The sequence below is a fragment of the Lactuca saligna genome, chromosome 8 (genome assembly GCF_052625555.1).
Source record: "Lactuca saligna cultivar CGN05327 chromosome 8, ASM5262555v1, whole genome shotgun sequence".
Classification (NCBI taxonomy): Eukaryota; Viridiplantae; Streptophyta; class Magnoliopsida; order Asterales; family Asteraceae; genus Lactuca; species Lactuca saligna.
The window spans coordinates 55,258,178-55,284,068 of NC_136424.1; the positions used below are offsets into that span (position 1 = coordinate 55,258,178).

Below are 25,891 nucleotides of genomic sequence, written 5' to 3' on the forward strand. Positions count from 1 at the left end.
GTGGTATCCGAGAAAACCCCAAGGGTTTTCAAGTTCATGAACACTCATCTGAAGAGATTCAGACTTTTCTGAATGAAATTGTGTATAATGGCGTGTTTAGAGCTAAAAAGTTCCAAAAATCGACGGTTTGCAGACTATGGACTATATTGACGCATCTAATCTTTCTAGGATTATCAGCGAAGCATGGCACAACTGACACAATGAGCAAGGACTGGCTATATGATGTATATAGCATCTACTAAGGATGAAGAAACGTTGTTGACTTGATTGGGGTTCTACGGCTATACTTTCGGAGGATTTCCATCAAGAGGAAGCCAAATGAAATATCGAGTCCAAGATTTTGGGCTCAGACCCTCCAATAAATCTATAAGGAAAGGATAGAATACATCCCCATCAACTTCGATCCTATAAAGGTATATATTTCTTTCAGGGCCATTAGAACTTATAGGCTTCCAAACCAAACTTCTTTCGGACCTATTCGTCGTTTTCCACAACACATGTTGGCAACACTTGCATCCAACTCTATTTTTCTCAAACACCATTTAGAGACTTCGATTATGTATGACTTGCCCCGGTCTCTGATGATTAGCCCTCAAATGTGAACAAACCAGTCACCACTGGTGGCCGAAATAAAAAGATGGCGAAAAGAAAAACATCACCCTCAAAAGCTTCAGCTAAAAAGAAACCTAAAGTGAGAGGTTCCTCTCAAAAGCAATCACACATTGACATTCCATATGAGTTTGGAAATCAATAACCCCTCCCATCTACTCTTCCGAAGTACCCTTCAGAGTTTCATAAACAAAAGCACATACTCATGAGGAGTCTGCACATAATCTACCCCCATCTTCCCAAAAAGATGGTGCATGTATTAAAGAAAGTTGCTTGAAGCCCCTTAGAACACACCTACATGTCTCTTCGAACATACCTATTTCTTCTACACATGGAAAATATGGGGCCCCTGCCCCGGATTACAAGATTTCAGAAGCTAGAGTTGTCCCTTCGACTTCCAAAGCCTCAACTAGTCTGATACCTGGTTCAAGTAAAGGACAACCAGGTACTGCTGACGAACAATGGTTTGATTTTGTTAATAGGGCACATATTCATCATCCGGAGCTGACAAGAGCTAAAGTAGAGTGCACTCTTATCTCCATGCATCATAGGCCATCTATAGAAACTGGCCATTCTCTGCTCGAATTGATGAAGAAATAGATCAAGAGTTTATCTCTTCCAATCCATCCTAGACTGCAACCACAAGAGAAATTCATGATACAACAATCATTTCAGATGATTCTCCTCTGAGTTCACCACATGATGAAGCTTTCAAGCCACCCTTCGATGAAGAACACTCAAGTTAATTCATGTTCGATGATGATAGTGCTTTCGTTGGTGCTCTTGCAATATTTTTAACATTCAAGTCTTTTTGCGGAAACCATCCTATTCTAATCTAGTTCATGATTTTGGTCTCTCCTCATCCTCCTCGGAACAAGAAAAGAAGAAATACAAATTATTGCCAACATTCAAGACACTCAAGGGAATGAAACTGAAACGAATCCTAATGAAGGTAACAAATCTGAGACAAATCCCACTCCTTCCGAACCACATGATGATAAAGATGGTGATGATAACGATAGCAAGTCTAAGAGTTCTACTTCGGACACTGGCTCCTCGGACGAAAACATAACATATCCATTTAACCAACTAGACCTCTGAGACAATGTGGCAAGTGTTGTCTCAAAAGTCGTTTCTTTTGACAAAACTATGGCTTAACTCGACTCAAACCTTGATTAGAAATTTACTATCACTACTAGAAAAACAACCTTTTACGACGCTCATTGCGCGTCGTAAAAGGCTCAGACGACGCGCAAATGCGCGTCAAGGAAGGCCCTGTCATAAAGAGAGACGACGCGCATTTACGACGCTCATTTACGACGCGCGTTTACAACACGCAATGCGTATCAAGGAAGGCCCTGTCATAAAGCAAGACAACACGCATTTGCGTGTCGTAACCTTACGACGCGCGTGTTAATGACACGCAATGCGTATCAAGAAAGCCCTTGTCAGGAAAGGTCATGTCATAAATGAAGATGACACACATTTTTGTGTATCATAATTTAAATGTTTAAAAAATATATTATATATAGATTTACTAATTTTCAAATTAAATAATAAATTAAAAATCTCATAATACAAAATAAAATACCATAAATAACAAAGATAATTCATTTCAATAATATATCAAATACCAATAATTATTCCAAAAGTAAATAAATCTTATAAAAAAAATGAACTCATTTATATACAATTGAACTTAAATTCACTTGTTCCATGTAAATGTTGACTCGTGTTTCCGTTTTCAATGAACTCATACACCAAAAAAACGGAGCCCTCCACACAATATCGTAGTAAACGCACTTGCAAATATAAAGTCAAATATTAAATAAATATGGCCAACTCAAAATCTTGATAAATATATTTATCAATTGAAATACCGCATACCAGGTTTAGATGATGAACATGTGTTAACAGATAAAATAATATAATTATGACTAAAACTAATATTCCAAACCTTGCCTATGAGTTCTGCATAAATAAGTGGCAACAGTTATGGAAGAAGGCCCTTGATGAGATTTGGCTTGTTGTGGCCAGCTATACTCAAAGGCAAAACAACTGCACGCCTAACATGCTGCCCATGTTTATCAAAATTTAACAGATCATGCTAATAACTCATACATATAGAATTATAAGGAAAAAAAAGAGTAGGGTTTTCCCCATTCCGTTGAATTAGACAAAACAAAATGTTTTCTTTCCATTCCAATGGAATGAAGAATTCCATTCCTCCCCTGATTCCAGCATATATAGAGATACTTACCCTGATCAATTAATTTAATCAAATATGCATAAAAATACCAATGAACCCACCAACACTTTTGTTAAATCAACACAATAACACTATTATTAAAAAACTATGACTCAAATTTTGTAAAGGAGCTGTGTTTTAAATATTGAGCATGTGAAAGGAACCAACGCTTCATGTGATTTAAGTTTGAAGCAACTCCATTATTCTCTGATGAGGAAGCATCCAGTTCTTCTGTCACATCCATTTTATCACCCGAGATACTTGCTGCAAAAAATTGTACATTTTTTGTCATTTTTAAAACAATATTCAAATAATTTTCTGTCATGTTTTCACAAACATCATTTATCTAGATAGCACTTTATCAGTGTATCACTTAATGAGGAAAAAAAGCAATTTGAGAAGGGAATAGCAATATATGAAAAGGAAAAATAATAATAATAAGAACCCTGCTCTAGAAATGAAATATGGAGGTAGCTCTCCTAATGCAGTTCCAAGGCCCCAAAGAATAGCTTCTACTTGTACTTGAGTCAAAATGCTGCTAAGTGGAACCTGAACACCTTGAGAGGATAAAAAAACAATGGAGGCCCAAAGTTTGAACAATCCTTTTGAAGCCATGTAGGGCTTCTGTTTAACTTTATTGTATCATAAACAACACTTTTAAGATCCACCCGACCACACTGCATTGCTTTTATTGTGAAGAAAGCAATGTGGGGACCCAGATATAGAACAAAAGTGTGCAGCCCAGACCCTGATCAATTAATTACAAATACAACTTAACAAAACTTCAAAAACTTTGGTTTCCAAAAAAGAACATAATAAACGAAAATGCAAGAATATAATTATCTAAAGGGAAAAATACAGAACAACACTTGTACTTTCACCATTTTATTGATTTAGCCACTTAAGAAGTATTCTTTTTTTATTAAATTAGATATTGAACTATTATTATAAGAATAACAATAAATGATAATGGGGATAAAGTTGATTGAGCTCACCAAGACCAATGGAAGATGCAACACCAAGAGCTACCCACCACAGTCCAAACCTTGCATATTCAAGAAGCTCTTCAACATGCTACAAGAACACATGTATCACATATTCATCATTATATATTAATATGTAACATATAATCATGAAAACCAAGGAACTTACAACCTCATCGATAATTTGAAGGAACTTTGAGTACCATGAATCATAGGCAAAGAATTTGTTAACAAACAGAATACCTATTGAAGATCAATGTACAACTGATTTTGGGTTTTGGTTTGATTTTATGCTTTTCTTGGAAAACAACTAATAAAGATCAATAAATATAGACCAAAAAATGGTATTTACTCGGTTTTATGGATGATCTCGTGATCAATAGAAGCTTTCATTTGAGAGAACTAATATACATCATTATTTCAAATAAAACTGCAGAAATATGTAGTTGTAATGGCCTAATGTAAGTAATAGGCTTTCCATGAGGACCATCCACAGACAGAAACAAGAGTCCAGCTGCAACTGTGAGTGTAACAAGAAGCATAAGCCAGACAACATGTGTCAGAAGGTATACCAGTGATCTTGTTATATACTGAAGAACAACCACTATAAAAAGCTTCAATGTTTTGAAAGGTTGTGCTATTAATGTCATATTCTTGAGTTCTTGTTTATGCTTCTCACGCAGTCCTACAATTACAAACAAGAAAACCGATTAGCCAAGGAAACAAGGCATCCACTAACCATTACAAAAATATAAACCCAAAATTGGAAGAAAAAAAATCCAAATGGTAAAATGAGAACTTCCATAATTAAGGCTGTGTTTGTTACACGAGACAAAAAAAAGATTACAATTTTATCCAATTGACATCAGTCCACTCAATGCACACTAGACACAGAGTAATGCCATTGTGTTGTGTCATGTCTTATGTATATAGACATAGACTATAGAGAGATGATAAATTTTTTCATAAGAAAAGAGTAAGGTGATCTTATTAGATCAATTATATATATATATATATATATAGAGAGAGAGAGAGAGAGAGATACAGGAATAAACACAACCATGGTTCCATTGTGTTAGTTTGATATTATTACATTGTCATATTAGCTTCATGTAAACTCGATTAACCTAGAGCAAGTTATCTAACAAACTCATTTCACATCTTCAATGACATTTAATCAATATTGTTTTGATTTACCAAATTAAGTAGGTAAAACTTTCTTAGTTTGAAAAAAGAAACAATACAAAACCTCAACGGAAATAGAGTAAGTAAAGAAGACTAAAAAAACCCTTGCGAAAGTGCAACAGACAAAAGATATGAATCAAATAAAATAAGCCAATAAGGCATGGAGAAAGGGATATAATATGCCCCTTGATTTTATAAGGTTAAGAACAGATCAAGAATGGTAGCAAGAATCAGCTTGTCACAAAGTCAAATTAATTAACAAATGAAAAAGGATAATAGTTTAATCTATTAGACAACCAGATCAAAAAAGTTGTGGGTCTGGAAGGATTGAGCCACCCTAGTTATATCCATGGATTATAGCCAACAACATCAAATGTTAGAAGATTTGATTTAAACAATCCCGGCATCTCAAAAATCAAAAGAGGTACTTGAGATCGGCATCTCGAAAGCCTGAGAAGACAACAAGATTTATGAGTGCAATTGAAGTTCTTCTGCACTCACATGGTAAAACGAAAATACATCTTTTGAATCAGTTTAAATTCTCGATAAAATCTCAAATCAGTGACAATCGGGATGAATACAAGTCCTAGAAAATCTGATAAACTCACTATTCAAACGGAGCAGGCTAAGATCAGTAACAACACGAAAGCAGATCTTTGTTGTTGTTACAGGAAGAGGACTCCAGGAAGATATGAGATTCGCAGCATTCACTGATTGTGCGCCGTCTCTCTATGGATATGATTTGTGCTCGCTGTTGCTTGCTTTTCTTGGTCTCGAGTTAGATGTTAAATCAGACAATCCAGCCAACATTGGGACAAAAAATAAAAAGTGTAGAAAATCTTACATACATCTGGTTGGGATCGAAGATGGATTTAGTTATTTCTCCGTTTCTTTTTCCTTATTCTCTATACATTGTTCTTTTCTTTTCTCCCTTTTTCCATCTGAAAGTTTCTTAAAATTTTAGGGCTTCTGCACTTGGAGTTTGCTAAAATTTGTTAATTCGTCACACAAACACACCCTTATTTCTCCATTACCGAACAATCACCAGCCATCATCTCCTCACAACCCCTTGACAACCTTCGAACGCCACCTCACACCCTCACCTGCAAATCGAAAAAAAAAGAAATAATAAGAAGGGAGAAGAAGGGTTGTGATCGAACCAGAGGAACAAAAGGGGAAGAAAGAGGAAGAAAAGGCACATCTTTTCTTTTTTCTTTTCGCTCTCAAACTCTAGCTGTAAATAGGAAAGCACGAGAGATATTGGGAGAATAGATACAAGAGAGACAGAGATATCCATTCAGGTACGGTTGAGAGGTGAGAACATATAATCATTTGAAGAAGAAGGAATTTGGATGGGTGAGGGTGGGGACGAGGAAAACCTGTTTCCTGTGAGATCCAGCACACAAAAGCCATAGTTCTTCCAATTTTGGGATGGCGTGTATTTAATGTCTCAGAGGGAGAAAATGGTAGATAAAAGAGGATAGTTGACATCATTGACCACTATATCGCTGCCAAACTCCAAAAATACAAAAGGGAGGAAGAGTTATAGCCGCATAATGAGGTCTAGGGTTTACAGAGAAAAGGAGAAGCAGAGAGTGAAGGTTGTCGGCTGATGGAGAGGATGAATTCGTTATTCCTTCCCGAACAACAACAAATTGATCACAGAACGAAACCTACAAATGAGGTCTAGGGTTTACATGGAAACCCTAAAAGATGGAAGAAAAGCGGGGTTTTTAATTTTTTAGGATTTCATTTCCCCCTCTAATAAAGGATGGAACGCGCGTTCCATTAAAATTTATAAAGCGACATCCTTAGATGACACACATGTGCCCTCTGTGTTTTTTTTTTGGTTTAGACATTAAGTTAAGGGCACACAATAATGCATGACCTAAATCCTTAAATTTTTTGAAGATATGACTCTTTTTTAATGTCACTCTCTTTTGCGTAACATAAATCAATGAGTGTCGTGGTTTGCGCGTCGTAAAAGGGTCTTTTTCTTGTAGTGTATCATCGACTCCAAACTTTTCATTATTCTTAAATCTCTTTCCGAGATTAAATAAGATGGCCCCTCGGAAGTGGAAAGATCCAATAAACTTGGTCAACTTATCTCTCTTCGATTCAAGCATACATTGGAGGAAGTTGAACATAAGTACAATGATAGCCTTGATCAACACATCTACACCACCACTACAATGCTAAAGATTCATGATGGCATGATCAATGCCACCAACGAATTGGTCAAAAAAATCATGTGTGTCATGAAAAAGAAATTCAACATTTGGAGAAGGAGATTAAGAAGAAGGATGAACTAAACTTTATAATGCAACAGGTCCTAATCAGACTGCTCTTAGCATGTTGGAGCATTATTGACATTCCGAATAATAAGTTCGATGAAATGATCTCAAATTTGGGATCTCTGTTTGATCACCTTAAAGCCCAAGCTCCCACTTATGAAGCCTACAATGCTCTCTGTAAACGATTCAATATGAGTTTTTATAGAGTATTCGAAAGATTAACAAAATTTCAAGCAACTTCTAGACTTGCATCAGATGGTAGGCCTTCTGACGCAATAGGGGGAGAAGGACATAGTCGTAGGGTAGAACAATCCAATTGAAATCTGACTCAGAATTCACAATACATGATGAATCTGATGGTGAAGACTTGATCCAGGTTGAATCTATGGACCATGTAGAAGATGAAGAAGATCAAGATCAAATCAAGAATGTTGTTGTATGTCTTCAAGTTCCTAGGGAATATCCAACCAAGGTTCTTTTAGAAGAAGAAAAAAAGGATATGGTCTATTGGTTCTTGTTCACCATCCTTGGTAGATGTGCTCCAAATAAGTCGTGAAATATCAAAGATCAATACAAAGGTAATTGTTGATGCCTTCCGAGCTACACAATCCATGATGCCTCCAATTCATTTTATGAGAATCATTACGATCGATGAAGGTTCTCCTACTTAGAAACTGGATGATCTCCCTGAAGAGCCCTTGATCACTCCTCCTCCTGAATTCATTACTTCAGAAACAGTACAACAAGTTATTGCTAACTTAAACAAGCCACCATAAGACAAAGGATAGAAAATTGATTCCGAACCAAATAGCCCTAAAAGGACCTTCATAAAGTTCGAAGGCTGGTCCCAAGAGTAGTTTGAAAGATAATCTGAATCTGTTGGTAGGCATATCCCCCCTCTTCCGAGAATAGATCATTCACGATCTCGACATTATCCCTTTCATGTATTTCGATCTTCCCACTCAAGACTTCAACCAAATCGATATTCCAATCTCTCCGCAAGGAAAATTCTACATGAAATTCGCTCCTTTTCATCCTAATGATGATCCTTAAACTATTATCATGACCGAGCGATCGAGATTAAGAATGTTCTATTCTGTTAACAGGCGTCCACAAAAAGAAGTGTGGTATCGAAAGCGGATCACAAAGATTGTTGGTTTTAGAAACAAGGTTTAGAGCAAATTTGACCTTAATTGAATGTTGTACAAATAGTACATCTCTCGGAACAAGGAAGCTACAATCACTATCACAGATGTTGACTTTCCATCTATCAATCCTAATGAAATTATCATAATTAATGCTCACCTCCAAAATCTACAATACAATCATTCTAGCATTGGAGCTTATAATGTTGTCATAAAGTTCCTAAAGGACTATGTAGCTGAATTTTCAGGTGCGACATCGAGTTCACATACTTTTTCAAAACAAAAAATATATTGGCGAAGATAACTTATAAACTGCCTGAAGTTCTAATCTTGGCAGATCCTACTAAATAACCTGAGCTCGGATATGTCTATCTGAAGAAAAAGACCAACCGAAAAGAACTCTTCCGAGTTCTTGATAAACATTTCGTTCCTTCAACAATCCTTCAAAATTTCAGCACCAATGCATATAAAAGTGATGCTCCTAAGTATGTGAAGAAGTTCATTGATAACCTTAAATGGTATTTGAAATTCTGAACCTGGCTCCATAGTGCTTACATTTTCATATTTGAAGATGCCAACTGAGTTGACTGATTGCTAAGTATACTTAGGGGAGATTGTTAATACAAAATAAGTGAACCTCTAGCAATCCAAAATCAAAGCTAATCAGAAGCCACACAATTTCTAGATGTGAAGATGTTACGAAGTTTCTTTTGTATATGAGATAGACTCCGAAGTAAGAGTTTGTACAAGAATTTATTGCTTTTTGTCTTTAGTTGATGTAACAGTTCTAAGGACTAATTCAACAAATTTGTTAAGTGTCAAATTTGTCAAACTCTTTGTATTAGCTAGTCCTTAGAATTCATCTCGGTTTTGTACCATGTCTCTTCCTTACTATTTAAGGAGTATCTGTTTTCATGAATATACACCAAAAATAGAAGTAATCTATATTCTATTCACATGATTTCAAGCTCTCTTGCAAGTCAAATTCTTTCACTTACATTCTAATTGTTCTAAATTATCTTTAGTTTGATTATTTCTCAATCTTACTTCATTTTACTACTTGAATACTTTGTTGTATATTATCTTCAAGTCATGAATGATTTACTAGACTGGACTGGAAAACTAATTAGAAGCAGAAATTGATCTTTGAGGTTGATTCTAGGATTGAGTTTTCAAACCATATTCGTACATTGAATCTTGTTCTGACAGAATTTTTATGTAATTTTTTCTAGGTGTGAGTTTTGGTTACGCGAGGTGCAATTTATGGGGCACTTTTTCAACTAGAAGGGTATATTGGTCTATTCGACCAAGATCGAGGTGGTGATGTAGTGGAAGGTTCTGAGATCTCCATATGAGATTTGGATTTTCCTTAGTTTGGCGATTTATTATTGGAGGTTCATTTAGGATTTCACCCATATAGCGATTCCTTTGACCTAATTAATAAAGATTACTGTCACATTTCGTTGGGAGCCTGAGCAGCAAGCGACGTTTGAGACTTTGAAGCAGAATTTCTGAGATGTGACTATTCTAACCCTGCGAGAGGGTGTGGATTAATTCATAGTTTATTATGATGTGTCAATAATGGGTTTGGGTAGGTATTAATGTAGTGGGGTCATGTTACAGCATACACTTCAGGGCAGTTGAAGCGTCATGAGGTGAACTACCCTATGCACAATTTGGACTTGGAGGTTGTGGTTTCCGCCCTCAAGATTTGGTGACAATATTTGTATGGGGTCCGTTGTAATATCTATATGGATCAAAAGAGTCTAATGTATTTGATGGATCAACCGTATATGAATATGAGGTAGCATAGGTGGCTTGATGTGATGAAGGATTATGTTTGTGAGATCCGTTATTACCCGGGGAAGGACGATATGGTGGTCGATGCTCTTTTCCGCAAGATAGCTAACACTCTGATCAGAGACGTGTGTTTCAGGATGACTGTTATTACCCTACTTCTCGAGCATATTCGTGGCGCTCAAGTCAAGGCGATCAAACAAGAGCACCAGAAGAGTGAGCATATAGATGGTCAGGAATCTTCTTTCGATTATGATAGCCGAGAATTGTTGACCTTGCATCGGAGAGTTTGTGTTCCATATTTTGGAGGTACCCATCAAATTTTGATGGAGGAGACACTCAATTCGAGGTTCTATATTCATCGTGGTGCGAAAAAAATGCATATCGACCTCCAACTTAATTATTGGTGGGCCTACGTGAAGCGGGATATGGCCTGTATGTGGAGAGGTGTTTAACTTGCATGAAAGTCAAGGTCGAGCATCAACGACCTCATGGCAAGATGGAGCTGTGGGTGTTCTCGTTTGGAAATAGGAAGTGATTACAATGGATTTTATCACAAATTCACTACGAACCGCACAAAAGGTAGATTTGATTTAGGTCATTGTGGATCGACTGACCAAGAGTGTGCATTTCAATTCATATCGAAGAGAGAATCTCTATGGAGCATCTAGGGGATATTTAAATCAAGGAGATTGTGGCACGCCATGGGTTTTAGTATCGACGGTTTTAGATCGGGATGTACGGTTCACTTCTAGGTTCTGGAAGAAATTTAACTAGTAGTTGGGTACTCGTCTGCACTTCAGCATAACTTTTCATCCATATACTGATGGCCAGAGTGAGTGGACTATCTAGACGTTGGAGGATATGCTTTGAGTATATGTAATAGACACTAGCGGGAATTGGGATACATATCTCCCAATGGCTGGGTTTTCTTACAACAACAACTACCACACTAGCATCGATTGAAATTCGTTTGAGATACTCTATGGGAGGAAGTTTGGGATGTTGATTTTCTAGTTTGACGTCAACCAACGAATCATGGGTAGTACAGAGGTGGTGTTTCAGACTACCGAATTGATCCAGCAGGTACATGGGAGATTGCACACAATAGAGAGCCAACAGAAGAGTTATGCTGATAGACATCAATCCGACTTGGAGTTCCATGTTGGGGATATGGTACTCTTGAAGGTGTGAATTTAGAAAGGTGTGATCCATTTTAGGAAGCGGGGCAAGTTGGGCCTGCAATATATTGGTCCTTTCAGGGTTGTTTGACAGGTAGACAATGTTGCTTATCATTTGGATTTACCCTAGGATCTCAGTCAGAATCACATTATTTTTTTCCATCTTTCAATTGTGGAAGTGTTTGCTTGATGATTCTACAGTGGTTCTTTTGGAGGACATTCAGGTGGATGAGTGCTTGAATTATATAGAGATATTGATTTCTATTCTAGATAGGAAGATGAAGACTTTATGTAACAAGGTGGTGGGCTTAGTGAATGTGTAATAGGAGCATCAGAAAGGCTTAGACTGGACATGGGAGCCTGAGGTGGAGATGAGGGAGCGTTATCGTGAGTTATTTTTATCAATGAACATTGAGGAAAAAGTCTGATTCAAGTGGGGGAGAATTATAAGATTGGTTTCTACGTACTTTCCATTGTACAGCTTAAATTCAAAATATTTTCATTTTAGTCCATATGCATGGCGTAAGTTGGAGCTACGCCTTACGTAGCTCATTTAAAATGGATGTGGGCCTTGGTGAGTATGTTGGTCGTACACGAGGGTATGTATGGCATAATTTTGCAGAATTGAAACCCTAACTTTTAGGGTTTCAACCCTATTTAAAGGATATTATGTCCTTGAGGCTTCCTTCATCACCAGCCCCTACTATCCTAAAGCTTCACTTTGAAACTCTAATCCATTATGAGATAGCTTGACCCCATTTTTATGTGTTTAGTGCATAATAAAGAAGAAAGAGTTTTGTAAAGAGGTGTCTACCAATCATCTGGAGGTATAAAGCTTCAACCTTTATGACTCCTTAGCTTAGATCTAGGTTTAGGTCATGTTTTTGTATGCTTTTGGTCCTTTAGTTGGGTTCTTGTGAGTAAAAGCTACTCTAGATCTTATTAAGGTCATTTCTTAACATTTATGAGGTTTTAGGATCAAAAAAACAAGAACTTGGTTGTGGTATATCATCAATGCCATATTTGTAATCCATTAGAGTTTTATTTAAAGTTAGATTTTGGTTGTGGGCTTCATTAAGCCATGTATAGGCATAAAGTTAGGAACTTTATGATTTTGAATATTACTTAGAGTTAGATATGAATATTGGACATTTTTTCTTAAAGGACTAAGTTCTTAAAATTGATTTTTAAAGCCCTTGTGAGTACGCCCAACATAAATTGAAGTACGCAACACGTAGGGCACTACGGTCTCGTTTTCTGCTTAGCTGCTCTATGCATGGAGTAGAGGAAGGGTATGCATGGTGTAGCCCCAAAAGTCAACTTTGGGAAACTTTTAGATTTTGGGGTGTGTTGGATAGGTTAAGCTACGAAAGTGTAAAATTGTCATTTTACCCTAGAGAGTGAAAGTATGTATTGGAGCGTTAAACTTGGATTATTATCTCCTTCACTATTAATGGAATTATATATATATATATATATAGTGTGAGGAGCTTTTGTTAGCATCAGTTTGGGTGTGGGATTGATTATGTTGAGTTTGAAGTGAGTCTCTTCACTCTACTCATGGGTCAAAGGTACCAATGTCAGGCCACCATATTATGTTTGTATGATTCTAGTTGCATGTATGATAGTTACATGTTCTTACGTTGGGGTGTTGCTCATTATTCGAGTTAGGATAATGCATATTATACTCATTGGATGGGGCCCGATATCCGAGTTAGCGCGATGTTCGTTATACTGATCAGGCGAGGCCCGTTGCTTGTATTGTATGTGGTATTTTGGGAACTCACTAAGCTTGTGCTTATGGTTTATGTGTAAATGTTTTCATGTACTTCCGGTTCGAAATGGAAGGGTTCTGCATTTATGATTTTGGGATTGTACTCTGATAATTATTTTCTATTATGACATAGTTGGCAGTTTTTAAAATATATGAGTGATGCTTTATTTGATTTAAAACAAAATTTTTTCTTAGTATTTTTAGGATATTACAAAAATGAAGAGCTTAAGGAAATAACAATGGACCAAGAAAACCAACACAACAAAAGAGTCTAGCAGCTTGATAAACAACTAAAATCAACAAAGACTCTTATTAATGCTCTTAGAGAACAAGAAAACCAGTAGCTCATAATGTCTTCATATGTCTATTGCAATGCATTGATTTTAGAACATCTGCTTTCCATTTTCAATGTAATAATTAATTATTTGGTATTACTTTATGATATTAATATTATCTTATTTTTTTTTTCTTATTTTTGTTTTGATTTATTATAACAAAATACTTTGGATTTAATTTATAAATTAATTATCCATCCGTGCCTATGGAATCGTTGTTACAGAAGCACGTCTATGTAATTTGCTATGAAATCCGCTAGAATATATACACCACACAATTTGCTAGGGATTCATCACCATGAAATTTGCTACGGATTCATCAACCATAAAATTTGCTAGGGATTAACCACCATAGAATTTGCTAGGGATTCACCACCATGAAATTTGTTCATCGCCATGGAATTTGCTACAAATTCATCACCACAAAATTTCCTATGGTTTTATCACCACAAAATTTGCTAGGGGTTCATCACCATGTATTTTGGTAAGGATTTATCACCACAGATGTTGCTAGGGATTCATCACCTCAGAATTCGCAACAGAAACCTTCAACGGAATACATGACCGAATACCATCTACAACTGATTTCATTTCGTTGTCACGTTTGCGACGAAATGATTGTTTCCCACGCAAACCCTCACTTAGGGTTTTTTGGAACGAAAGTTGACCGTCACAAATTCCATTGCTATACGTCTTTTGCAACTAAATTTCAGCTTTTCGCAATAAATTTCTTCCCTAGCAAAATCACGTTTTTTGTTATACCGAAAGAGTGACAAAAATTACAAAGTGCTACATTGGATGACAACAATTTGGTTAATCAACATCCAAGTAGGAGCTTGTTGAGATGTGGAGCCTAATTCACCATTTGTGGGCTAGTTCATTTATTGGATTTGACATCAAAATGAGACATGTGTCATACCTGTTAGATTTTTTAGGTTTTCTCTTGTTGCCAGAAGGCGCGGAGGCAGGGGTAATCAAGGAGGAGGCATAAGCAAGCGAGGCAGTACAAAAAGCCAATGAAAAAGCTTTGGTTTGGTGTCGGTCTTTGTTTTATTATTTAGGAGAGAAAAAAAGAAGGAAAATACAAAGCATAATGAATATACCTTGGACGACTGTGAGAGAATGTTGTCGGAGGTGGAGGGTGGCGCCTGCGGATTGTAGTCAGCAGTAGGGTTTTAACCTAGTGCTATGATATGTTGTTGAATAAATTGCTTTGATATTATTGTTTTATGCTCAAATGAAGATTGAATACAAATATATATATATATATATATATATATATATATATATATATATATATATATATCATTATTATATATAAAAGCCTTTTTATTCTGGTGGCTTCTAAAACAAATTCACGGGGTTCAATTTCTGCCACGTAACTCGTTGCTGAACGACGTATTCTACAAAAAAAAAAAAAATGTCGATTCAATTCTTATTGATCGTCACATCCATTGTACTGGTAAAGGAAATTATGTAAACCCATTCATCCTCCATACTTCTATCTATTGCCCATTTGGCTACTCTCTAGAAGAAGCCGATTATATTTCTCACCGTTACAGAACCCTTATTAAGCGACCAACAACTTTACTTCACCGCCATAATTTTGCAATCAGAAATACAAAACAACTCAAAGTGAATTTTCGTCATGCTTTCTTCCCCACAGGTAAATCATCACGAACCGTAATTTGATTTTGAGTTTAATTACTTTAGAGGTAATCCAATCGAAGGTTTTTCTTGCCCAGTTCATGTTTCATTTAATAATTTTATGGCTTGAATCTTCCTTTTATCTTCCATCGGTCACAATCAACATTCTCTCACATATTATCATGTCAATAACTATTAAACTTGAGGAAATTCAACCGTTTAGTTGTTCCTTTTTCAAAATCATAATACCCAATCTTTATGAAGGTTGGTGTCGTATATGTGCCCCAAACTAGAATTAACCATAATTTTCCTAAACTGCATGTATTTTTTTAATGATCTGTTTGCAAAACATCAATTTTCCATCAATTAACAAAAAAAAAAAAAATTGAAATAGCCTTCACATTCACGTCGTCGGATATTGAAGAACGTCATTGATATCCAAAGTTGATTCACACTGCCTCATGTTCCACTTTGTTGTATTGATTTATTAGCCAAGAGTGTTTTCATTGAGTGAAGTGTTGATATGGGTTCACAACCGTAGAACGCATAGAAGAGACATAGCTTTTTATTTGAGGCGATGTTTGGATTCAAATTCTACACATTTCGGCCTATAAAATGCTGATACATCTCAATATTTTAGTTTATCTGTTCCAAATGCTCTTGTTTCCTACCGACATTGCATTCTCTCTTGGCGAATATACTACCGTCTCCCTAATCACAACCCTCAATTTCTTTGCTATTTAGTTAGAGATTTTTTTTAATTTTATTACTTTTCTTAATTAAAGGTTTGTTACGTCTATCTTTTCTTATATCCAGTTTGAAGATTGAAAGTTTTTGCTTTCCATAATTTGTAGTTAAGTATCAGAATTAGTTACTTCTGTATTCAATTTCTCTCGGAATTAGGAAATTGAACTTCGCCTTCGTCAAGAATTTCTCATCTTATTCGTGGCTTTGCAAAAGATTCATTGACTAAAGTTTTAATTGATTAATTCTTTTTAACTATATACTTTTGCATTCAATCGCTGAATCATGATATCAGGCCCCATACAACATTCAAGAATCAAAGGCATAGTTTTCGTCTTCTTCTTTGAAGTCTGACATTCATTTCTCTAATCAGTGTCATAACTAAACAACAACTATGCAACTTGAGGTATATTAAATCACAAACATCAATGATTTATTTCAGAAACATGTATTAGGATTTAGGGTTCTTATTTTGATTTTTGATGTGGATAAATCTTGCTATTTCGGAAAAGAAACGATTGTAAGCCTAAGTGATTACTAAGGTCGAAACACCATGAATGTGGATGAGTTGATACAACATTTGAATCATGTATCTAAAAAATCTTTTTATTTTGACCTGATGATATAGGAATTTATTTAGTTCAAAAGATGTATATGGAAAGATTGGAATCATTGAAGTGGTATACAAAATGATCTTTTTGATTTGATTGGGTGATTTAGTGTGAGTCTTCTATTTGGGACAACACTATGGACTTGGATTCTATCTGTGAATGTGAAATGTCAAACACAAGGTACTGCTGCAACATCACAATTGGGGTACGGTTGGTTGGATGGGTCTCATTTGTGACTTGGTGTTCCTGGTGACATATTTTTCTGACAACCTTCAATTGTTGTGTGTGTCTTGGTGTGTGTTTTATTAGAAAGGGTAGAATACTTGATAGGAACTTTTCCTGTTGTAAGATAAAGTATTTTTTTAAAACTGATTATTTCGTATGTGACTAAAGGGAAAAATATAAGTGGTTGAACTTCAATATTCATCAAAATATAATGGTATATTTTAAAAATTTTCTTATATTTTGAATGATTTGTTTTGTGTTCTAATTTTATTAGAGCTGGAATCTTGAATATAAGTTTTTGGCAAATTATCTGGCAAACTTGACGTTGATTGACTATAACTTGGTATTTGCTCTTTAAAATGTTGTTGCTTCCACTGTATTTCTTGCCGATGGATGCTAAATCAATCGTACCACCCATGGTTTCAACATTATGTATCTTTTTTCTCAACATAATAAAGGGTGTAAATAGAATTTACCATGGTTTTTTTAATTCCCTATTGAATGTTACTAGATCAAACTATAAGGCAAGCTAAGGAAGCTATTAAGTAACCCTTTTGTTCTTTTTTTAACTTCTTAACCATTAATTTCAAAGGTTGTCAATTTTCTATATTTTTTGTGCTTACAGTTTGAATGTGTTGCAAGTTTTCCTTCTCCTTAACTACATGAAACGCCATTTTAATAGATAAGAAGGTGTATTCTCTCAAGAGTATGCTTATTTTCCATATATGCTTGTCGCACACCATTAATGTAACTATTCTTGAATTGATCTTCATAAAAAACACATGGACATCAAACTTTACATTTACCAGTACTCTTAGCCTCACACTCAAACTGATTAGTTAATTAGATACATAAAATATACTTGTACATTTTCTTAATTTTCTGACTATAAATGTTGATTAGTTAATAGTAGAGTTTAAAGATCATTATATCATAAGGGGGACCATGTTAGAATTATTTCTGAACACAACGCCTCACCCCCTTTACTTGGTTGGGAGTCCAAGATAAGATGCCTATATTGTTGCTAAGTAGGTGCCTTTTAAGGGTTGCAACACCAATTCATGTGCATGGCTAAACAATACATGCCATTGATTTTATTCACATCTTTGTTTTCTTTTTTCATCACCAAACGTAACAAATCCGTACCATTTTGAACACGATTACTTTTAAAATATAAAATTGTAATTTACATTATATAATCATGAAAAAGTTCATGTCATTAAGATTAAGAAGAACTAAAATGGGCTATATTGCAATTTCGTATCTTTCAGTGATGGAATGAAAAACAAACCCCTTGGATCGACATAGAAAATGGTGAATTTGAGTGGTTATGATGGTGTCAAATGTGAATGAGCGGGTAAATGAAAGTAAACCCTTGTGCTACAAAAGGCATATATCTCACATCAATATCACAGAAGATGTATGTCGAAAGTAGCATGACATATTGTCCAAAAATAGCTGAGACCCTAAAAAGTTTAGGGTCTCAGCTATTTTGGGATATGATGTGTAAACTAAAAATGCATTACCAATTAAGTGTTCTGGTCCTGAAATTTTTTAGTTAAGGGAGAAAAGGCATGTCGAAACAATGAATTCCATGGGGAAGAATTCTAATGTTGTCGTAAAATAACATTGGATTTTACTTATTTTTCAATATAGGCTAGCTACTATACTTTTTATATTACAATGTAATTTCATATTTTATCCATAATAGCATTGCACTTTTATTTCATTACCAATAATAAAAGAAACTTGGTTCTGTACGGAGAATAGCAACATACTTAAAATTCCTTAACTATACTAAACAACCTTTCGGCTATAATATTTTTCCGTAATGTTTTAAAATACTTAATTACCCTCCATGGCCCGTGCTTAGCACGGGCCTCAAAATATTCCTAGTATATATATATATATATATATAAAAACTCTAAATCCCCAACCCTTTGGGGTTTTACCGATAAGAGGTCGCCACTATGACACAATCAAGATCGATCATTAATTTATCCACCAAAGAGGGCCTATTAGCTCCATTTCACACGTTTAAACAATAAGTTAATATCAATGCCATGAGCCTCCATGCTATAACTAGTCCGCACAATATTTTTTCCAATGAGTGGAAAACTTCTTAACGTGACAGTAGGTTCCAAACCGACCACAATTCCCATATATCAATATGAAACCAATACTTATAAAATAATACTTAAATACAACTCACGATTAAGCTACACGCGCGTTATTACAATATGATAACATTCAATATACCTAGGAAAATATATTTACCAATAATTTGGCGAGCGTTTTTTACGAAACACTTATGCTGTCGAATCATTTTTACCAACATAAACTTCAATGCACCATGGATAATATCTTTAATTCGTGAATGAAGTGATGAATCGGTAGTTTAACGGTACATTCCTCCCGGAGCCATAGGTGGCATTTGTACTCCATGATTTTGTCTCTCCATGTTACCTTGCCATCCTTATTCAGTCATAATCATCCAAATCAGACTTTGATAAATATTAATGCAATATATTTCTAATGTATCACATGTTTAATTGGACATATATATGTTGGCAAGTGATCAGAGTGCATGCCTACCTATAGATATGTCAAATCCCTTATGTTTAAGCTGACGATACTCTTGACACAAGGCACAGGGTTCGCAACAGACATGAACAAGGCAATCGTTGCAAGGAGTCTCAGGCAGTCCATATTGGCTCCTCATCTTTGTCCGAAATATACAAGAATACAAACATCCACAACATGTGAATGCTGCAATTATTGCATAGAGAGCCCCATGTACTCCACAGGCTGTATTAATTACATACCAATTAATATGTTTAATTTAATTAACACTCAAATTTATTTTGTTCTGTTGATCCAATCTTGACAATGTAATCATATACTTTCATCCTAGGTTTCGTATGTGCGGTAGTTATCAGAAGATTCTTGTAATCTTGTATAAATAGTGTTGCAATAACTTGGTGAAAAGAAGTTCAAGATTGGAATATATCATATATAGCTATAAGGACGTCGAGAATAATTATGTGGCTTATATATACCAAAAAAAAAAAAGTAAACAATTGAAGTTAAAACGGAAGCAACAGAATTTAAATTCAACATTTAAATCAGAAAACCCTGCCTTAATCCACTTACAAGTATTCCCCTTATCAACAATCTCAGCAATTTGTCCAAAAGTAATGCATGGACACCAACATGTTAGGCAACCTGTTTTTACAAAAACAAAGAAACATAAGTGTTTGTACATTGTGATATACACTTGTAGCAGAGAAAGAAAAGAAAGGTGATCAACCATGGACTTACAGTTGGGTACATCCGAGCAACAGGCACAAAGGCTGCTGGACCATATCCCGTTAATGGGCTGAGGAACCACGTATTGACCTGGAATACCTGTGGCATAATGCGGTGGTTGGTAATTCGATTCTGGTGGTGCCGGTGGTTGGTAATATGATTGTGGAGGATAGTCTTGTGGATGAGAAGGGTACATGGTATTTGCTGGTGGCGAATCTTGGAAATTGAGATATTTTTTTATTTTGGTCAGATGAACGAATATTTATTAATGTTCAAACATGATTGGAATTTCTATGCATCAACTTGGAAGTTTCACCATTGACCAAGACGTAACGATAAGGTTTTTCTAAGGCTGTTATTAACTTCTATTTCAGAAGATTCTATGTCAAAACAATTTTGAGAAAATTAATTTTTGGGTGTGCAGAATCTTATAACCTTTGAAGCGTATAAGCTTCGAAGAACAGATGTGGCAGTGGTAAAATCGTAAAAACACATAAATAAAATATCAAAAAACCGTTTTGAATTGGGAAAGCCTTTGCTGCGGTAAATGAGTTCGTTGGCTGTGAAAGAAAAGACGGACGATCGATCGGAATTGGAAACGGGTGGTAGTGAGGAGGAGGGGAGATCAAAATGGTGAGGATTAAGCGGGTAAATTGAATCAATGTTTTAACATATGGCTATCGAACGAGTAAATTGAAGTGTTTTATGAAAAAATTCATCAAAAATCCAAGATTTTCAGCAAAGATGAATTCCTCATGGGGTACAAAAGATCCGCAGAGTGCTGCTCTGCGTTGAAATATACACATCAACCTAACCCACTCAGTTTCTTTATATCACAAGTTGCGATACAAAGTTACATGCATGATGAGAGATTCAATGAAATATAAACCATTAGTATGTTGAGACATTATAAGTGTCGGTTTATATTTATATTTCTTCTATTAGTTATGACATCCGCAGCGTTAATAAATCAATAGAAACATTTCTTTGGAAATACTATTAGAGTACCAAATTCCATATTAATGAATAACCATAAAAAAAAAAAAAAAAAAAAAAAAAAAAAAGTTTTAAAGTGACCTAAAAGTAGGGATGTCACTCTAGTTGTCAGGATATTTTAAGTGGACCCGTTACTAATTTCCTTTTAATGGGAAATCGACCAAAAAACATCCTACTAGTGAGTTGTTTGTTCCTCTTCGATGCAAATAGGTTCGTTGAATTACGTTTTTTCCAGACAACTTACATACCGGTCTTCCATGTGTTGATTCGAATCTTCTTATTGTTATCGGGTGTAGTCTAGTCCATTATGTTTTCATTCGGCTACAGGCGTCCCCACTTTTAAATTTCAACTTATATGTCACATTCATTCAACTAACGCCCCTAGTGTAGTTTGTGGTTGATATATTTTCTTTGCTGTACAAAAAAAATAAAAAAAATAAAAATAAAAATAAAAAAAATCATACAAGTAATATTTCTCATTTTCGACCAGTTTCTTTTATAATTAATTTATCCTGATCAACATTTGAAAGATTGAGGTTGGTTGGAATCCACTTTGAATATTCTACATGAAGACAAGCCACGGAACGCCTAGCTAGATAACCAGAGACTACCTTCATATTTTCGAAAGAAAAAAAATATGCAAATTCTATGAAATTATGCGCTTATTATCATATAATTAGCCTTTAAGTACTTTTGCTCTAGTGGACCTAACTAAAAAGACATCCATGGCTCCATGAGCAATTTCTGCCCAGCTTCTACGTATGTATATAAAGTTTTGTATCATAACAAGGGTTATAATATCATTTACGCGTCATTTATTGCATATACGCGGTTTGGTATCGTAAATAACATAAGTGATGAGAATGTTATTTTCTGATGAAATGGACTTGGTCAAAATTTTATTAATATTAAGTTCCAAGTTGGCTGATAAAATATATTTATTTGCTGCTGTCAATTTACACTTTAAATTAGGGGTGAGCAAAAATTGCACCGTAATTAAAATTAACCGTAAAAACCGCATAAACCGCAACCGAAAAACTCCAACCGCAATAAAAACCGATGGTGAGGTTTTCTATTTTTCAAAAACCGCAAATTTGCAGTGCGGTGCGGCTATTAGTTTTCAAAAACCACAAAAAAACCGCACCGCACCATATATATTATATACATTTTTTTATCAATTATTATTTTATTAAATATTAAAAATACAACAAGTTTCATTCACGGATAAAATATTAGAATACAAAATTATTGGTTTTTTCTTATGTTTAACATTGAAAAATGATGAAATTAAACAATTTTAAGATATTTATTGTTAATTACTATTGATTTAACGTTTTAAAGATATTGGTTCTTTGTAATTTAAGTTAAATAATTAATTGTCTTATACCTTATGGTTTTTTTTATTATTACAAGTAATATGTTTGAACTCTTAAAACTATTTAAACTCTAAATTGTGGTTAAAAACCACACAAAATAACCGCACCAAATCTATGCGGTTAATAACCACAACAAATAAAAATCAATACCGCACCGCAAAAGTAACCGCACCATGCAGTTTTGAAAATGGATTAACCGTATTTACGGTTAGTGATGAGGTTTTGGCTAATAACCTCACCGAACTGCACCTAGCTCACGCTACTTTAAATGTTCCTGTACTCCATAAATATATGATATGTAAATTGACTCATTCTCATAATCAAATCCCAAACAAAGTGTACCATTAACTATTGGACTGAATAGTCATGTATTCCCAAAAGTCTACACCATCGTCAGTCCCTCCACCAGTATATGGTCAACCACCACCAGGACCACCATATGTCGCCGGCGTTTCAGCTTCACCTCTGGCTTCCCAGACCTCCTGGTCAAGTGGACTTTGTGACTGTTGCCTTGATATCTCTAACTGTAAATCACTGATTCGAATCTATGCAATATTCATAAACACAAAAACACTATGTTTCAGTAATTAAGGGTCATTCTTCTCTTTGATCCAATTTCAGTAAGTATATTTTTTTCATCGAATAATTACTTTACTATACTTTTCAAACCACAGGTTGCATAACATGTTGGTGCCCTTGTATTACTTTCGGACAAATAGCTGAGATTGTAGACAACGGCAAAACGTGTAAGTTGTCTAACAAGAATTATTGTGGATGATTCTTGATGGAGTTTGATAGTTTATTTTTTTCATACACAGCTTGTGAATTTCATGGAACCCTCTATGCACTGATCAATGTTCTAAGTGGTTGTGGATGCATGTATGCTTGCTTTAATCGTACCAAGATGAGGCGCCAATATGGATTGCCTGAGGTTCCTAGTAATGATTGCTGTGTTCATTTCTGCTGTGGACCATGTGCCTTGTGTCAAGAGTATCGCGAGCTTCAACATCATGGATTCGACTTGTCTATTGGTAATCATCTTTTATAATACTTAAATACTGATATATGTGGCTGTTATTCCAACCATTTTGTTTTATACTTGATTTACATATTATATGGGGTTGTGTGAGCGAGCTTAGTGCTGCTAGAAAAACAACTCTTTAGCAAAACTTAATGATACCATTGATTTTGTAAAATGCTAGGTTGGCAAGGAAATGTCCGTAGGTCGAGGATGTCTAACATTGGAGTCCAAATTCCACCCACTGCTCATGGAGGAATGAGTCGTTAATACATGGAGATTAGTTACTAAATTTGTTATTTTACACACATTAATTCGATATGTTGCACAGATTATGTAAATCATCTATTTCTACTTATATTTATATCTATATCTATAGTTATATTTATATGTATATTTATCTGTTCTATATCTTTATATACTTATAAAAAATGTTATTTTACTTGCTTTGAATACATTTGAAACTCTCATTACTTTTCAATTTGATTCCAATTATTATTATAAAATGGTTAGTAATTTTAAATTAATATAAGAGAAAATGACATAAATACCCTACAAACTTTCTAGGGTTTATCGATTTAGTCCCTAAAATTTTTGTCGGACTTTATAGGCCCCTAAACTAGGAGATGACATGTTCTTTTAGTCTCTATCAACCTATAATAACCGGTTCAGTGACATTTTAGACAAAAAAAACTCACATTGTGTCTGTATAAAGCCAAAAAAAAAGTTTGGGGATCAGTTTGTAACAAATAATGATTTAGCGATGATATGTACATGCGATCTTCATAAATCTTCCCATTGTCAATTTATTCTCTTAATCCTTCGAGCAAATATTAAAAAGATTTTCGATTTGTTTTGTGGTACCAAATTTTGATATGGAGGATATGAGGAAGGAAGAAATGCTCCGAAAGAACCGATATCAAATGAGTTCGAGTTAATTGAAGCGAATCAACAGATAATTGGGAGTGCATTTATTGCAGAGTTTTATCGGTATCTTGAAACTAGTAAACGTTGTTAAATAAAGTTAAACACAAGTGAAAGAGATTTGAATTAGAAATTTAAATCATGTGTCATTTATTATTTAGAATTATAAATCGCAATGATAGTCAAAAACCATTTGAGTCATCACACTTGAGGTGCTAAGTTCTTAAAGACCAAATACAAAAAGCTACAACAAAAGGTAATATTCTAACTAGATTTTTTATGATTCATATATCAAGTTGTATGCTAGTTTAGGCTTCATGCTTTGTAAAATTAAATTTGCATTTATAACTAGAGAAAACTTAGATCTAAAGCATTAGGGTTGTATGTGAACCATAGGGATGTTATAGTGCTCAAAACCCTTCAAAAGAACCTAGGAATTTCAAGTACAATTAAAACCTAATAATTTATTTCGTTTTCGTGGTGGAAATTGGTGAATTATCATTCACCTACCTTCAAATATGTTATGGCTTATATTACGACATCTCACTTCTAAGTTATAATATATTGTATTGGGTCCTACCATTAATATTACATTTGGATGTTTTATTAAGGATTTTATATATCTAATCTAAACTTGTTTTCTTATTTTCAGATGTCTTCCAACAACAAATCTTCAGGATCTAACCCTACCGACTCCTTCTCTCTCATAAACCTTTGTGGGAGAGTCATCTTTGATGGTACAAACTTTATGGATTGGATCCATAACATTAGGATGGTTACTCGTTACGAGGACAAGGAATATATCCTCGACAAGGAACTTAAGGAAATCGATGAGTCTACTGCTACTCTTGAGGAGATCGCTGAATACTATACACATGAAAGAGATGGCACTAACGTGACATGCATCATGATGTCCACAATATCAGCCGAGCTCCAAAAGTCCTATGAGGACTATTACCCTTTTGAGATGCAGCAAGATTAGATGGAAAGGTACCATCAAAGTGCTCGTCAAGAGCAGTATGAAATAATCTCCTCCATGATCACAATCCGAATGAAGGATAGTGAACCCATCACGGGCCACATGCAAAAGATGCAGAGGTATGTGGACCGTTTGCTGAAACTAAATGTTAACTTTCCTGAGGAGTAGGCAATTGACATCATTTTGCACTCCTTACCTTGTTGTTATGACCAATTTCAAATTACATACCACATGAAAAAGGAGGAAGTTACTCTCAGCAAACTCCAGTGACTTCTGAAGACCACAGAAATTGGTCTTAAAGGTAAGTCGGCTGTTACATCTACTCCTACTCCTATAGCTACCTCTATTTTGGCTATCGAGCAAGGCAAAGGGAAGACGAGGAAGACCCCTTTGAAGGGTACCAAGGGAAAGTCTCTTAAAGGCTCCTCATATGGAACCAAAAGTGGTTCTATCACTCCTTCTACCAACCCCAAAGAGGTTGAATGCTTCTATTGCCATAATAAGGGGCACT

At 35.1% G+C, this 25,891-nt stretch overlaps 2 protein-coding genes and 1 pseudogene across 3 annotated transcripts; 1 reads left to right on the top strand and 2 right to left on the bottom strand.

Annotated features, from left to right (window-relative positions):
* Positions 1–2,963: 2,963 nt before the first annotated feature.
* On the bottom strand, positions 2,964–6,438 carry LOC145009637 (vacuole membrane protein KMS1-like; annotated as a pseudogene).
* A 12,505-nt stretch (positions 6,439–18,943) lies between these two features.
* On the bottom strand, positions 18,944–20,368 carry LOC145010913 (protein PLANT CADMIUM RESISTANCE 3-like). 2 transcript variants are annotated; one of them, XM_078969485.1, is made up of 4 exons: positions 20,100–20,368; positions 19,932–20,003; positions 19,374–19,586; positions 18,944–19,244 (listed from the first exon to the last, which is right to left on the bottom strand). In XM_078969485.1, exons 1-4 carry the CDS (start codon positions 20,281–20,283, stop codon positions 19,177–19,179), a joined length of 537 nt encoding a protein of 178 aa, XP_078825611.1. In that variant the 5' UTR covers positions 20,284–20,368; the 3' UTR covers positions 18,944–19,176. The 2 variants fall into 2 exon arrangements, with proteins under 2 accessions (XP_078825611.1, XP_078825610.1); XM_078969484.1 differs by having other exon boundaries at positions 18,944–19,253; positions 20,100–20,362.
* A 2,404-nt stretch (positions 20,369–22,772) lies between these two features.
* LOC145010914 (protein PLANT CADMIUM RESISTANCE 2-like) lies at positions 22,773–23,914 on the top strand. Its single transcript, XM_078969486.1, has 4 exons — positions 22,773–22,985; positions 23,134–23,205; positions 23,278–23,490; positions 23,662–23,914. The coding sequence occupies exons 1-4, from the start codon at positions 22,826–22,828 to the stop codon at positions 23,745–23,747; spliced, it is 531 nt and encodes a 176-aa protein (XP_078825612.1). The 5' UTR covers positions 22,773–22,825; the 3' UTR covers positions 23,748–23,914.
* The last annotated feature ends 1,977 nt before the right edge of the window (positions 23,915–25,891 follow it).